The sequence below is a fragment of the Coregonus clupeaformis genome, unplaced genomic scaffold, assembly GCF_020615455.1.
Source record: "Coregonus clupeaformis isolate EN_2021a unplaced genomic scaffold, ASM2061545v1 scaf0479, whole genome shotgun sequence".
Classification (NCBI taxonomy): Eukaryota; Metazoa; Chordata; class Actinopteri; order Salmoniformes; family Salmonidae; genus Coregonus; species Coregonus clupeaformis.
The window spans coordinates 24,268-40,000 of record NW_025533934.1 but is presented as its reverse complement, the minus strand read 5'-3'; the positions used below and the strand labels follow the sequence as shown (position 1 = coordinate 40,000).

Genomic DNA, 15,733 nt, shown 5'->3' with positions numbered 1-15,733 from the left:
AGGAGGAGAGGGAGGTGAAGGGAAGATTTCGGGTGGAGGAGGTGGTGGAGGAGGTGTTTTGGGAGACTTGGACGCAATAATGAGTCCCTGCAGTTTATCAACCACCTCCACTAACAGGTTGAGAGCAAGAGCATTCTCCTCCACGCTATCTGACATCAGCTCTGTGGCGGACACCATCTTCTGGCCCAGGTCACGGACACCACTACTGCTGTTCTCTATACTGCTGGCTACAGACTCGACCGCACTCTTCAGCTCATCCAGGCTGGGCTGCTCGGTCAGATCCAGAGAGGGGTCCCGGCTAGGTCCGTTCTGGGAGCCTAGCCATCTCCGACGCCTGGCTACGGGGCTAGAGGGAGCCGTCCGAGCCCGGTGGCCACCACTACCACTACCAGGAGTTAGGATCTTACGGGGGTGACAGACAGGGGAGTTAGGGATGGTCAGGCTGGTGGTTGGGAGGGGGCCCTTCCAGTGAGAGGGAGGGTAGGCGTAGTCCCCCTTTCCTAGGTCGTGATTCCTGTTGTCTCCGTTCTGTTTGTCCTCGGGCAAGGTTTTATCTCCACAGGTGAAGGAGGAAGACAGTCGTAGAGGTCAGAGGTTAGAGGTCAGAGGAGAAGATGGAAGAGAAATAAAGCTGAAATATTCATGATCATTAACAAGACGATCAAACCCAGCAGAAACAGTAACTAGGCACAGTGATGATGAGGATTACAATCACACATATTATAAAATACGTCCTGTAAAGAAAGTGATAAAAGGTAATGAAAGTGACAAGATGAAAATCTGAAGCATTACAATACACTGGCTGTATTGTAGATGCTTCCTGTGTAGCCTTGGTCCTCCTACCAGTGGTGTGTACAGGGCTGCAGACAGAGGGAGCAGAGTGGTTCAGGCCTCTCTCCCAGAGCTCTGCTGTCTGGCGACACAGCTTGCAGCTGCCTGTGGACTCGTAGCGAGGAAGGGGCCGGGACCCGGTGGACTCGTGGCGAGGGAGGGGCCGTGACTGACCAGGGAAAACGGGGGCCAGCAGGCCAGCAGAGGTATAACTGTCCCTGTGCCCCCCTGATGTGGCTAAGTGCTCCCTTGACCTCGCCCTCCTCCCACGGACCAGTCTCTCGAGGGTGAGGCGCCGCAGGCTGTCCCAACGACTACAGATAAACTCTCCACTGGCACTGCCTCCTCCTCCTCCTCCTCCTCCTCCTCCTCCTCCACCGTTCTTATAAGTAGAGACAGAGCCTGGGTTACATTGGAACTAGGACCCAAGTGAATAAGTTACCAGGCCCAGGGATGAGACAGAGGTCTCTAGTGGAGAGAGAAGCAGCCACTACAGTTCATTACAGGGGCATCTGATTTGTCCTCAGAGTGGCTAACAGACTGTATAAACAGAGTTTTACTGCTTTGCATGTTCATGATATTTACGCCACAGAATTATTCCCCATGAATATGTGACTATGGCTACTGTGAGCCATCATCAGTCACAGAGTTACAGTCACATAGTTACAGTCACAGAGTTACAGTCACAGAGTTACAGTCACAGAGTTACAGTCACATAGTTACAGTCACATAGTTACAGTCACATAGTTACAGTCACAGAGTTAGTCACAGAGTTAGTCACAGAGTTAGTCACAGAGTTAGAGTTACAGTCACAGAGTTAGTCACAGAGTTACAGTCACAGAGTTAGTCACAGAGTTACAGTCACAGAGTTAGTCACAGAGTTACAGTCACAGAGTTAGTCACAGAGTTACAGTCACAGAGTTAGTCACAGAGTTACAGTCACAGAGTTAGTCACAGAGTTACAGTCACAGAGTTACAGTCACAGTACTGTAATGTGTGAGTGTAACGGCATTGTGAGGTGTTGTGTGATTGTAGTGCTCTAGTACAGTACTCACCAGGGGCTGTTTGTTCTTGACCAGACAGACGATCCTCATGGCCTCCTCGTCCTCTGGCAGGTCCTCAGGGAGCGGAGGGAGAACTGGCTCATAGTCTGTCTGGGCCACCGTGTCATGGGCTGAGAGGAGGGCCTGGGAGGGGAAGAACACAGGCAGTCAGCCAGCAAGTAGGCCAACTAGTCAGTCAGTCAGTTAGCCAGTCAGCCAGTCAGCCAGTCAGCAAGTCAGCCAACCAGTCAGTCAGTCAGCAAGTCAGCCAACCAGTCAGTCAGTCAGCAAGTCAGCCAACCAGTCAGTTAGCCAGTTAGTCAGTCAGCCAACCAGTCAGTCAGTTAGCCAGTCAGTTAGCCAGTCCGCCAGTCAGTTAGCCAGTCAGCCAGTCAGCAAGTCAGCCAACCAGTCAGTCAGTCAGCCTTCAGTTAGCCAGTCAGCCAGTCAGTTAGCCAGTCAGCCAGTCAGCCAGTCAGCCAGTCAGCCAGTCAGCAAGTCAGTCAGCCAACCAGTTAGTCAGTCAGCAAGTCAGCCAACCAGTCAGTTAGCCAGTCAGTCAGTTATCCAATCAGTCAGTCAGCCAGTCAGTCAGTTATCCAGTCAGTCAGTCAGCCAGTCAGTCAGCCAACCAGTCAGTCAGCCAGTCAGTCAGTCAGTTATCCAATCAGTCAGTCAGCCAGTTAGTCAGTTATCCAACCAGTCAGTTAGCCAGTCAGTCAGCCAGCCAGTCAGCCAGCCAGTCAGCCAGTCAGTCAGTCAGTCAGTCAGTCATTTATCCAATCAGTCAGTCAGCCAGTCAGTCAGTTATCCAGTCAGTTAGCCAGTCAGTCAGTCAGTCAGTCATTTATCCAATCAGTCAGTCAGCCAGTTAGTCAGTTATCCAATCAGTCAGTCAGCCAGTTAGTCAGTTATCCAATCAGTCAGTCAGTTAGCCAGTTAGTCAGCCAACCAGTCAGTCAGCCAACCAGTCAGTTATCCAATCAGTCAGTCAGCCAGTCAGTTATCCAGCCAGTTAGTCAGTCAGCCAGTTAGTCAGCCAACCAGTCAGTCAGCCAACCAGTCAGTTATCCAATCAGTCAGTCAGCCAGTCAGTTATCCAACCAGTCAGTCAGTCAGTCAGCCAGTCAGTCAGCAAGAGGAGCACAGATCAACAGAGGGAAGTCTATAGCCTCTTTCACAATACCAAGCCAAGCTAAACTGAGCCGAGCCAAGCTAAACTGAGCCGAGCCAAGCTGTACTGAGCCGAGCCAAGCTAAACTGAGCCGAGCCAAGCTGTACTGAGCCGAGCCAAGCTAAACTGAGCCGAGCCAAGCTAAACTGAGCCGAGCCAAGCTGTACTGAGCCGAGCCAAGCTAAACTGAGCCGAGCCAAGCTGTACTGAGCCAAGCCAAGCTAAACTGAGCCGAGCCAAGCTAAACTGAGCCGAGCCAAGCTGTACTGCACTGGCCATCTTACGCATCTACCAATAGTTTCTTGAAAGGAAAATGTGTTAAGAAAATAATCAAGACATTACACTAACGTTCGGTGTTTGGCACGTTACTGTGAGAAGGGCACAAGTAGTCTAATCTGTTCTGACAGTAAAAGTACAACGGTCTGAACAATGTGAATAAAAGCTCCCATAGATTACCTGTAGATGGGGGGACTTCAATAGATTATAGAGCCGTCTGGCCTCTGGGGACGGGGCTGGTGCTGCTCGGATGTTGGACAGGATCTGTTAAACAGGCATGAAAAACGAACACAAGACAAATACCATTAGCTGTCATTCATGATGTCGTGGGCAGTACAGCTAGCCCAAGTCATCTAGTTTTCTGTCGGGGAGTTAGGGAGCGTCCTAAATGGTACCATATTCTCTACATAGTGCACTACTTCTGACCAGAGCCCTGGTAAAAAGAAGGGCACTATATAAGGAAAAGGTTGCCATTTCAGACGCTCCCTAAATCTAGTGTACTGACCTCGTGAGAGAGACCAGAGACATAAGGCAGGTAGGGACTGGCGTTTCAGACGCTCCCTAAGTCTAGTGAACTGACCTCGTGAGAGAGACCAGGTAGGGACTGGCATTTCAGATGCTCCCTAAGTCTAGTGAACTGACCTCGTGAGAGAGACCAGAGGCATAAGGGACTGGCATTTCAGACGCTCCCTAAGTCTAGTGTACTGACCTCGTGAGAGAGACCAGAGGCATAAGGGACTGGCATTTCAGACGCTCCCTAAGTCTAGTGTACTGACCTCGTGAGAGAGACCAGAGGCATAAGGGACTGGCATTTCAGACGCTCCCTAAGTCTAGTGTACTGACCTCGTGAGAGAGACCAGAGGCATAAGGGACTGGCATTTCAGACGCTCCCTAAGTCTAGTGTACTGACCTCGTGAGAGAGACCAGAGGCATAAGGGACTGGCGTTTCAGACGCTCCCTAAGTCTAGTGTACTGACCTCGTGAGAGAGACCAGAGGCATAAGGGACTGGCATTTCAGACGCTCCCTAAGTCTAGTGTACTGACCTCGTGAGAGAGACCAGAGGCATAAGGCAGGTAGGGACTGGCATTTCAGACGCTCCCTAAGTCTAGTGAACTGACCTCGTGAGAGAGACCAGAGGCATAAGGGACTGGCATTTCAGACGCTCCCTAAGTCTAGTGAACTGACCTCGTGAGAGAGACCAGAGGCATAAGGCAGGTAGGAACTGGCATTTCAGACGCTCCCTAAGTCTAGTGTACTGACCTCGTGAGAGAGACCAGAGGCATAAGGGACTGGCGTTTCAGACGCTCCCTAAGTCTAGTGTACTGACCTCGTGAGAGAGACCAGAGGCATAAGGGACTGGCGTTTCAGACGCTCCCTAAGTCTAGTGCCAAGCTTCCAGGAAATTGGAACGGAAATGGCGCCACACCAAACTGGAAGTCTTCCGACTAGCTTGGAAAGACAGTACCGTGCAGTACCGAAGAGCCCTCACTGCTGCTCGATCATCCTACTTTTCCAACTTAATCGAGGAAAATAAGAATAATCCAAAATTTCTTTTTGATACTGTTGCAAAGCTAACTAAAAAGCAGCATTCCCCAAGAGAGGATGGCTTTCACTTCAGCAGTAATAAATTCATGAACTTCTTTGAGGAAAAGATCATGACCATTAGAAAGCAAATTACGGACTCCTCTTTGAATCTGCGTATTCCTCCAGGGCTTAGCTGTCCTGGATCTGCACAGCTCTGCGAGGGCCTGGGATCGGGAGAGACACTTAAGTGTTTTAGTACTATATCTCTTGACACAATGATGAAAATAATCATGGCCTCTAAACCTTCAAGCTGCATACTGGATCCTATTCCTACTAAACTGCTGAAGGAGCTGCTTCCTGTGCTTGGCCCTCCTATGTTGAACATAATAAACAGCTCTCTATCCACCGGATGTGTACCAAACTCACTAAAAGTGGCAGTGATAAAGCCTCTCTTGAAAAAGCCAAACCTTGACCCGGAAAATATAAAAAACTATCGGCCTATATCGAATCTTCCATTCCTCTCAAAAATTTTAGAAAAAGCTGTTGCGCAGCAACTCACTGCCTTTCTGAAGACAAACAATGTGTACGAAATGCTTCAGTCTGGTTTTAGACCCCATCATAGCACTGAGACTGCACTTGTGAAGGTGGTAAATGACCTTTTAATGGCGTCAGACCGAGGCTCTGCATCTGTCCTCGTGCTACTAGACCTTAGTGCTGCCTTTGACACCATCGATCACCACATTCTTTTGGAGAGACTGGAAACCCAAATTGGTCTACACGGACAAGTTCTGGCCTGGTTTAGATCTTACCTGTCGGAAAGATATCAGTTTGTCTCTGTGAATGGTCTGTCCTCCGACAAATCAACTGTACATTTCGGTGTTCCTCAAGGTTCCGTTTTAGGACCACTATTGTTTTCACTATATATTTTACCTCTTGGGGATGTTATTCGAAAACATAATGTTAACTTTCACTGCTATGCGGATGACACACAGCTGTACATTTCAATGAAACATGGTGAAGCCCCAAAATTGCCCTCGCTAGAAGCCTGTGTTTCAGACATAAGGAAGTGGATGGCTGAAAACTTTTTACTTTTAAACTCGGACAAAACAGAGATGCTTGTTCTAGGTCCCAAGAAACAAAGAGATCTTCTGTTAAATCTGACAATTCATCTTGATGGTTGTAAAGTCGTCTCAAATAAAACTGTGAAGGACCTCGGCGTTACTCTTGACCCTGATCTCTCTTTTGACGAACATATCAAGACTGTTTCAAGGACAGCTTTTTTCCATCTACGTAACATTGCAAAAATCAGAAATGTTCTGTCCAAAAATGATGCAGAAAAATTAATCCATGCATTTGTTACTTCTAGGTTAGACTACTGCAATGCTCTATTTTCCGGCTACCCGGATAAAGCACTAAATAAACTTCAGTTAGTGCTAAATACGGCTGCTAGAATCCTGACTAGAACCAAGAAATTTGATCATATTACTCCAGTGCTAGCTTCCCTACACTGGCTTCCTGTTAAGGCAAGGGCTGATTTCAAGGTTTTACTGTTAACCTATAAAGCGTTACATGGGCTTGCTCCTACCTATCTTTCCGAGTTGGTCCTGCCGTACATACCAATACGTACGCTACGGTCACAAGACGCAGGCCTCCTAATTGTCCCTAGAATTTCTAAGCAAACAGCGGGAAGCAGGGCTTTCTCCTATAGATCTCCATTTTTATGGAACAGTCTGCCTACCCATGTGAGAGACGCAGACTCGGTCTCAACCTTTAAGTCTTTACTGAAGACTTATCTCTTCAGTAGGTCATATGATTGAGTGTAGTCTGGCCCAGGAGTGTGAAGGTGAACGGAAAGGCTCTGGAGCAACGAACAGCCCTTGCTGTCTCTGCCGGGCCGGTTCCCCTCTCCACTGGGGTTCTCTGCCTCTAACCCTGTTGCAGGGGCTGAGTCACTGGCTTGCTGGTGCTCTTTCATGCCGTCCCTGGGAGGGGTGCGTCACTTGAGTGGGTTGAGTTACTGACGTGATCTTCCTGTCTGGGTTGGCGCCCCCCCTTGGTTTGTGCTGTGGTGGAGACCTCTGTGGGCTATACTCGGCCTTGTCTCAGGATTGTAAGTTGGTGGTTGAGGATATCCCTCTAGTGGTGCGGGGGCTGTGCTTTGGCAGAGTGGGTGGGGTTATATCCTTCCTGTTTGGCCCTGTCCGGGGGTTTCTTCGGATGGGGCCACAGTGTCTCCGGACCGCTCCTGTCTCAGCCTCCAGTATTTATGCTGCAGTAGTTTATGTGTCGGGGGGCTGGGGTTAGTTGGTTATACCTGGAGTACTTCTCCTGTCTTATCCAGTGTCCTGTGTGAATTTAAGTATGCTCTCTCTAATTCTCTCGTTCTCTCTTTCTCTCTGAGAACCTGAGCCCTAGGACCATACGTCAGGACTACCGGGCATGATGACACCTTGCTGTCCCCAGTCCGCCTGGCCTTGCTTCTATTCCAGTTTCAACTGTTCTGCCTGCGGTTACGAAACCCCTACCTGTCCCAGACCTGCTGTTTTCAACTCTTAATGATCGGCTATGAAAAGCCAACTGAGAGACCTGAGCACCTAGGACCATACGTCGGGACTACCGGCCGTGGTGACTCCTTGCTGTCCCCAGTCCGCCTGGCCTTGCTGCTATTCCAGTTTTAACTGTTCTGCCTGCGGTTATGGAACCCCTACCTGTCCCAGACCTGCTGTTTTCAACTCTTAATGATCGGCTATGAAAAGCCAACTGAGATTTATTCCTGATTATTATTTGACCATGCTTGTCACTTATGAACATTTTTGAACATCTTGGCATGGTTCTGTTATAATCTTCACCCGGCACAGCCAGAAGAGGACTGGCCACCCCTCATAGCCTGGTTCCTCTCTAGGTTTCTTCCTAGGTTTTCGCCTTTCTAGGGAGTTTTTCCTAGCCACCGTGCTTCTACACCTGCATTACTAGCTGTTTGGGGTTTTAGGCTGGGTTTCTGTACAGCACTTCGAGATATTAGCTGATGTAAGAAGGGCTATATAAAATAAAATTGATTGATTGATTGATAGTGTACTGACCTCGTGAGAGAGACCAGAGGCATAAGGGACTGGCGTTTCAGACGCTCCCTAAGTCTAGTGTACTGACCTCGTGAGAGAGACCAGGTAGGGACTGGCATTTCAGACGCTCCCTAAGTCTAGTGTACTGACCTCGTGAGAGAGACCAGGTAGGGACTGGCATTTCAGACGCTCGTGAGAGAGACCAGGTAGGGACTGGCATTTCAGACGCTCCCTAAGTCTAGTGTACTGACCTCGTGAGAGAGACCAGAGGCATAAGGCAGGTAGGGACTGGCATTTCAGACGCTCCCTAAGTCTAGTGTACTGACCTCGTGAGAGAGACCAGGTAGGGACTGGCATTTCAGACGCTCCCTAAGTCTAGTGAACTGACCTCGTGAGAGAGACCAGAGGCATAAGGCAGGTAGGGACTGCCATTTCAGACGCTCCCTAAGTCTAGTGTACTGACCTCGTGAGAGAGACCAGAGGCATAAGGGACTGGCGTTTCAGACGCTCCCTAAGTCTAGTGTACTGACCTCGTGAGAGAGACCAGAGGCATAAGGGACTGGCGTTTCAGACGCTCCCTAAGTCTAGTGTACTGACCTCGTGAGAGAGACCAGAGGCATAAGGGACTGGCATTGCAGACGCTCCCTAAGTCTAGTGTACTGACCTCGTGAGAGAGACCAGAGGCATAAGGGACTGGCATTGCAGACGCTCCCTAAGTCTAGTGTACTGACCTCGTGAGAGAGACCAGAGGCATAAAGCAGGTAGGGACTGGGTGGAAGCCTTCTGAACTTCAGCAGACACTCATAGACCTGTAGAAAACACAGACATATAATACAATACAATGCATCTTTACCTGTTCATTATACAGAGACAACACAGACAGATAGGCACTGGGTATGACATTAAAGAGGGCTAGCATAGTGACTACTGTGGTAAACACCAAGATAACATTAACGAGGGCTAGCATAGTGACTACTGTGGTAAACACCAAGATAACATTAAAGAGGGCTAGCATAGTGACTACTGGGGTAAACACCAAGATAACATTAAAGAGGGCTAGCATAGTGACTACTGTGGTAAACACCAAGATAACATTAAAGAGGGCTAGCATAGTGACTACTGTAGAAAACACCAAGATAACATTAAAGAGGGCTAGCGTAGTGACTACTGTAGAAAACACCAAGATAACATTAAAGAGGGCTAGCATAGTGACTACTGTGGTAAACACCAAGATAACATTAAAGAGGGCTAGCATAGTGACTACTGTGGTAAACACCAAGATAACATTAAAGAGGGCTAGCGTAGCGACTACTGTAGAAAACACCAAGATAACATTAAAGAGGGCTAGCGTAGCGACTACTGTGGTAAACACCAAGATAACATTAAAGAGGGCTAGCGTAGCGACTACTGTAGAAAACACCAAGATAACATTAAAGAGGGCTAGCGTAGCGACTACTGTGGTAAACACCAAGATAACATTAAAGAGGGCTAGCATAGTGACTACTGTGGTAAACACCAAGATAACATTAAAGAGGGCTAGCATAGTGACTACTGTGGTAAACACCAAGATAACATTAAAGAGGGTTAGCATAGTGACTACTGTGGTAAACACCAAGATAACAATAAAGAGGGCTAGCATAGCGACTACTGTGGTAAACACCAAGATAACATTAAAGAGGGCTAGCATAGCGACTACTGTGGTAAACACCAAGATAACATTAAAGAGGGTTAGCATAGTGACTACTGTGGTAAACACCAAGATAACATTAAAGAGGGCTAGCATAGCGACTACTGTGGTAAACACCAAGATAACATTAAAGAGGGCTAGCATAGTGACTACTGTGGTAAACACCAAGATAACATTAAAGAGGGCTAGCGTAGCGACTTCTGTAGAAAACACCAAGATAACATTAAAGAGGGCTAGCATAGCGACTACTGTAGAAAACACCAAGATAACATTAAAGAGGGCTAGCATAGTGACTACTGTGGTAAACACCAAGATAACATTAAAGAGGGTTAGCATAGTGACTACTGTAGAAAACACCAAGATAACATTAAAGAGGGCTAGCGTAGCGACTACTGTAGAAAACACCAAGATAACATTAAAGAGGGCTAGCATAGTGACTACTGTGGAAAACACCAAGATAACATTAAAGAGGGCTAGCATAGTGACTACTGTAGAAAACACCAAGATAACATTAAAGAGGGCTAGCATAGTGACTACTGTGGAAAACACCAAGATAACATTAAAGAGGGCTAGCATAGCGACTACTGTAGAAAACACCAAGATAACATTAAAGAGGGCTAGCATAGCGACTACTGTGGTAAACACCAAGATAACATTAAAGAGGGCTAGCATAGCGACTACTGTAGAAAACACCAAGATAACATTAAAGAGGGCTAGCATAGTGACTACTGTGGTAAACATCAAGATAACATTAAAGAGGGCTAGCATAGTGACTACTGTGGTAAACACCAAGATAACATTAAAGAGGGCTAGCATAGTGACTACTGTGGTAAACACCAAGATAACATTAAAGAGGGTTAGCATAGTGACTACTGTGGTAAACACCAAGATAACATTAAAGAGGGCTAGCATAGCGACTACTGTGGTAAACACCAAGATAACATTAAAGAGGGCTAGCATAGCGACTACTGTGGTAAACACCAAGATAACATTAAAGAGGGTTAGCATAGTGACTACTGTGGTAAACACCAAGATAACATTAAAGAGGGCTAGCATAGCGACTACTGTGGTAAACACCAAGATAACATTAAAGAGGGATAGCATAGTGACTACTGTGGTAAACACCAAGATAACATTAAAGAGGGCTAGCGTAGCGACTACTGTAGAAAACACCAAGATAACATTAAAGAGGGCTAGCATAGTGACTACTGTGGTAAACACCAAGATAACATTAAAGAGGGCTAGCATAGTGACTACTGTAGAAAACACCAAGATAACATTAAAGAGGGCTAGCGTAGTGACTACTGTAGAAAACACCAAGATAACATTAAAGAGGGCTAGCATAGTGACTACTGTGGTAAACACCAAGATAACATTAAAGAGGGCTAGCATAGTGACTACTGTGGTAAACACCAAGATAACATTAAAGAGGGCTAGCGTAGCGACTACTGTAGAAAACACCAAGATAACATTAAAGAGGGCTAGCGTAGCGACTACTGTGGTAAACACCAAGATAACATTAAAGAGGGCTAGCGTAGCGACTACTGTAGAAAACACCAAGATAACATTAAAGAGGGCTAGCGTAGCGACTACTGTGGTAAACACCAAGATAACATTAAAGAGGGCTAGCATAGTGACTACTGTGGTAAACACCAAGATAACATTAAAGAGGGCTAGCATAGTGACTACTGTGGTAAACACCAAGATAACATTAAAGAGGGTTAGCATAGTGACTACTGTGGTAAACACCAAGATAACAATAAAGAGGGCTAGCATAGCGACTACTGTGGTAAACACCAAGATAACATTAAAGAGGGCTAGCATAGCGACTACTGTGGTAAACACCAAGATAACATTAAAGAGGGTTAGCATAGTGACTACTGTGGTAAACACCAAGATAACATTAAAGAGGGCTAGCATAGCGACTACTGTGGTAAACACCAAGATAACATTAAAGAGGGCTAGCATAGTGACTACTGTGGTAAACACCAAGATAACATTAAAGAGGGCTAGCGTAGCGACTACTGTAGAAAACACCAAGATAACATTAAAGAGGGCTAGCATAGCGACTACTGTAGAAAACACCAAGATAACATTAAAGAGGGCTAGCATAGTGACTACTGTGGTAAACACCAAGATAACATTAAAGAGGGTTAGCATAGTGACTACTGTAGAAAACACCAAGATAACATTAAAGAGGGCTAGCGTAGCGACTCACTGTAGAAAACACCAAGATAACATTAAAGAGGGCTAGCATAGTGACTACTGTGGAAAACACCAAGATAACATTAAAGAGGGCTAGCATAGTGACTACTGTAGAAAACACCAAGATAACATTAAAGAGGGCTAGCATAGTGACTACTGTGGAAAACACCAAGATAACATTAAAGAGGGCTAGCATAGCGACTACTGTAGAAAACACCAAGATAACATTAAAGAGGGCTAGCATAGCGACTACTGTGGTAAACACCAAGATAACATTAAAGAGGGCTAGCATAGCGACTACTGTAGAAAACACCAAGATAACATTAAAGAGGGCTAGCATAGTGACTACTGTGGTAAACATCAAGATAACATTAAAGAGGGCTAGCATAGTGACTACTGTGGTAAACACCAAGATAACATTAAAGAGGGCTAGCATAGTGACTACTGTGGTAAACACCAAGATAACATTAAAGAGGGTTAGCATAGTGACTACTGTGGTAAACACCAAGATAACATTAAAGAGGGCTAGCATAGCGACTACTGTGGTAAACACCAAGATAACATTAAAGAGGGCTAGCATAGCGACTACTGTGGTAAACACCAAGATAACATTAAAGAGGGTTAGCATAGTGACTACTGTGGTAAACACCAAGATAACATTAAAGAGGGCTAGCATAGCGACTACTGTGGTAAACACCAAGATAACATTAAAGAGGGATAGCATAGTGACTACTGTGGTAAACACCAAGATAACATTAAAGAGGGCTAGCGTAGCGACTACTGTAGAAAACACCAAGATAACATTAAAGAGGGCTAGCATAGCGACTACTGTAGAAAACACCAAGATAACATTAAAGAGGGCTAGCATAGTGACTACTGTGGTAAACACCAAGATAACATTAAAGAGGGTTAGCATAGTGACTACTGTAGAAAACACCAAGATAACATTAAAGAGGGCTAGCGTAGCGACTACTGTAGAAAACACCAAGATAACATTAAAGAGGGCTAGCATAGCGACTACTGTGGTAAACACCAAGATAACATTAAAGAGGGCTAGCATAGTGACTACTGTAGAAAACACCAAGATAACATTAAAGAGGGCTAGCATAGTGACTACTGTAGAAAACACCAAGATAACATTAAAGAGGGCTAGCATAGTGACTACTGTAGAAAACACCAAGATAACATTAAAGAGGGCTAGCATAGTGACTACTGTAGAAAACACCAAGATAACATTAAAGAGGGCTAGCATAGTGACTACTGTAGAAAACACCAAGATAACATTAAAGAGGGCTAGCATAGTGACTACTGTGGTAAACACCAAGATAACATTAAAGAGGACTAGCGTAGCGACTACTGTAGAAAACACCAAGATAACATTAAAGAGGACTAGCGTAGTGACTACTGTGGTAAACACCAAGATAACATTAAAGAGGGCTAGCATAGTGACTACTGTGGTAAACACCAAGATAACATTATAGAGGGCTAGCATAGTGACTACTGTGGTAAACACCAAGATAACATTAAAGAGGGCTAGCATAGCGACTACTGTAGAAAACACCAAGATAACATTAAAGAGGACTAGCGTAGCGACTACTGTAGAAAACACCAAGATAACATTAAAGAGGGCTAGCGTAGCGACTACTGTGGTAAACACCAAGATAACATTAAAGAGGGCTAGCATAGCGACTACTGTGGTAAACACCAATATAACATTAACGAGCGCTAGCATAGTGACTACTGTGGTAAACACCAAGATAACATTAAAGAGGGCTAGCATAGTGACTACTGTGGTAAACACCAAGATAACATTATAGAGGGCTAGCATAGTGACTACTGTGGTAAACACCAAGATAACAAGATAGTATTAAAGAGGGCTAGCGTAGCGACTACTGTGGTAAACACCAAGATAACAAGATAACATTAAAAAGGGCTAGCGTAGCGAATAAGATAACAAGCACTAGATATATATAATTCTTGCAGCAAGCCAGAATACCAGCGACTAACAGCAAGAGCTGCTAACATGTATCATGTCACCATCATGTACTGTATGTCTGTATGTACAGTTGAAGTTGGAAGTTTACATACACTTAGGTTGGAGTCATTAAAACTCGTTTTTCAACCACTCCACAAATGTCTTGTTAACAAACTATCGTTTTGGCAGGTCGGTTAGGACATCTACTTTGTGCATGACACAAGTCATTTTTCCAACAATTGTTTACAGACAGATTATTTCATTTATAATTCACTGTATCACAATTCCAGTGGGTCAGAAGTTTACATACACTAAATTGACTGTGCTTTTAACAGCTTGAAAAATTCCAGAAAATGATGTCATGGCTTTAGAAGCTTCTAGGCTAATTGACATCTTTTGAGTCAATTGGAGGTGTACCTGTGGATGTATTTCAAGGCCTACCTTCAAACTCAGTGCCTCTTTGCTTGACATCATGGGAAAATCAAAAGAAATCAGCCAAGACCTCAGAAAACAAATTGTAGACCTCCACAAGTCTGGTTCATCCTTGGGAGCAATTACCAAACACCTGAAGGTAACACGTTCATCTGTACAAACAATAGTACGCAAGTATAAACATCATGGGACCACGCAGCTGTCATACCGCTCAGGAAGGAGACGCGTTCTGTCTCCTAGAGATGAACGTACTTTGGTGCGAAAAGTGCAAATCAATCCCAGAACAACAGCAAAGGACCTTGTGAAGATGCTGGAGGAAACAGGTACAAAAGTATCTACATCCACAGTAAAACGAGTCCTATATCGACATAACCTGAAAGGCCGCTCAGCAAGGAAGAAGCCACTGCTCCAAAACCGCCATAAAAAAGCCAGACTACGGTTTGCAACTGCACATGGGGACAAAGATTGTACTTTTTGGAGAAATGTCCTTTGGTCTGATGAAACAAAAATAGAACTGTTTGGCCATAATGACCATCGTTATGTTTGGAGGAAAAAGGGGGTAGCTTGCAAGCCGAATAACACCATCCCAACCGTGAAGCACGGGGGTGGCAGCATCATGCTGTGGGGGTGCTTTGCTGCAGGAGGGACTGGTGCACTTCACAAAATAGATGGCATCATGAGGAAGGAAAATGATGTGGATATATTGAAGCAACATCTCAAGACATCAGTCAGGAAGTTAAAGCTTGGTCGCAAATGAGTCTTCCAAATGGACAATAACCCCAAGCATACTTCCAAAGTTGTGGCAAAATGTCTTAAGGACAACAAAGTCAAGGTATTGGAGTGGCCATCACAAAGCCCTGACCTCAGTCCTATAGAAAATGTGTGGGCAGAACTGAAAAAGCTTGTGCGAGCAAGGAGGCCTACAAACCTGACTCAGTTACACCTGCTCTGTCAGGAGGAATGGGCCAAAATTCACCCAACTTATTGTGGGAAGCTTGTGGAAGGCTACCCGAAACATTTGACCCAAGTTAAACAATTTAAAGGCAATGCTACCAAATACTAATTGAGTGTATGTAAACTTCTGACCCACTGGGAATGTGATGAAAGAAATAAAAGCTGTAATAAATAATTCTCTCTACTATTATTCTGACATTTCACATTATTAAAATAAAGTGGTGATCCTAACTGACCTAAGGCAGGGAATTTTTACTAGGATTAAATGTCAGGAATTGTGATAAACTGAGTTTAAATATATTTGGCTAAGGTGTATGTAAACTTCCGACTTCAACTGTATGTATAAACAGGTATGGATTATTAGGTAACATCAGCATGAATGGTTGATGTGACGCTAACTAACGCTTAGAGCTGTTATCATGGTAGTATTGTATGCAGTAGGATTAACAGGAAATACCTAAATGTATGGCCGATATCTGGGTGATGTGTGTTTGGCTGATAAGGGGTGGATCAGTGGTCAGATGACGGATGACATAGACTGTATAATAAATAAAGATGACAGACTTTTAGCG

General features: G+C 45.2%; 1 protein-coding gene across 1 annotated transcript in view; it reads right to left on the bottom strand.

The window, feature by feature from the left end:
- The window catches only part of LOC121558898 (MAGUK p55 subfamily member 4-like), a 55,460-nt gene that overhangs the window by 20,834 nt on the left and 18,893 nt on the right, over positions 1-15,733 (bottom strand). Inside the window, exons 3-5 of the mRNA XM_041872241.2 lie at positions 8,640-8,717; positions 3,505-3,588; positions 1,887-2,018 (exon numbers count right to left, since the gene is read on the bottom strand). Coding sequence (XP_041728175.1) covers positions 1,887-2,018; positions 3,505-3,588; positions 8,640-8,717 — 294 coding nt within the window. The remainder of the gene's footprint in view (positions 1-1,886; positions 2,019-3,504; positions 3,589-8,639; positions 8,718-15,733) is intronic.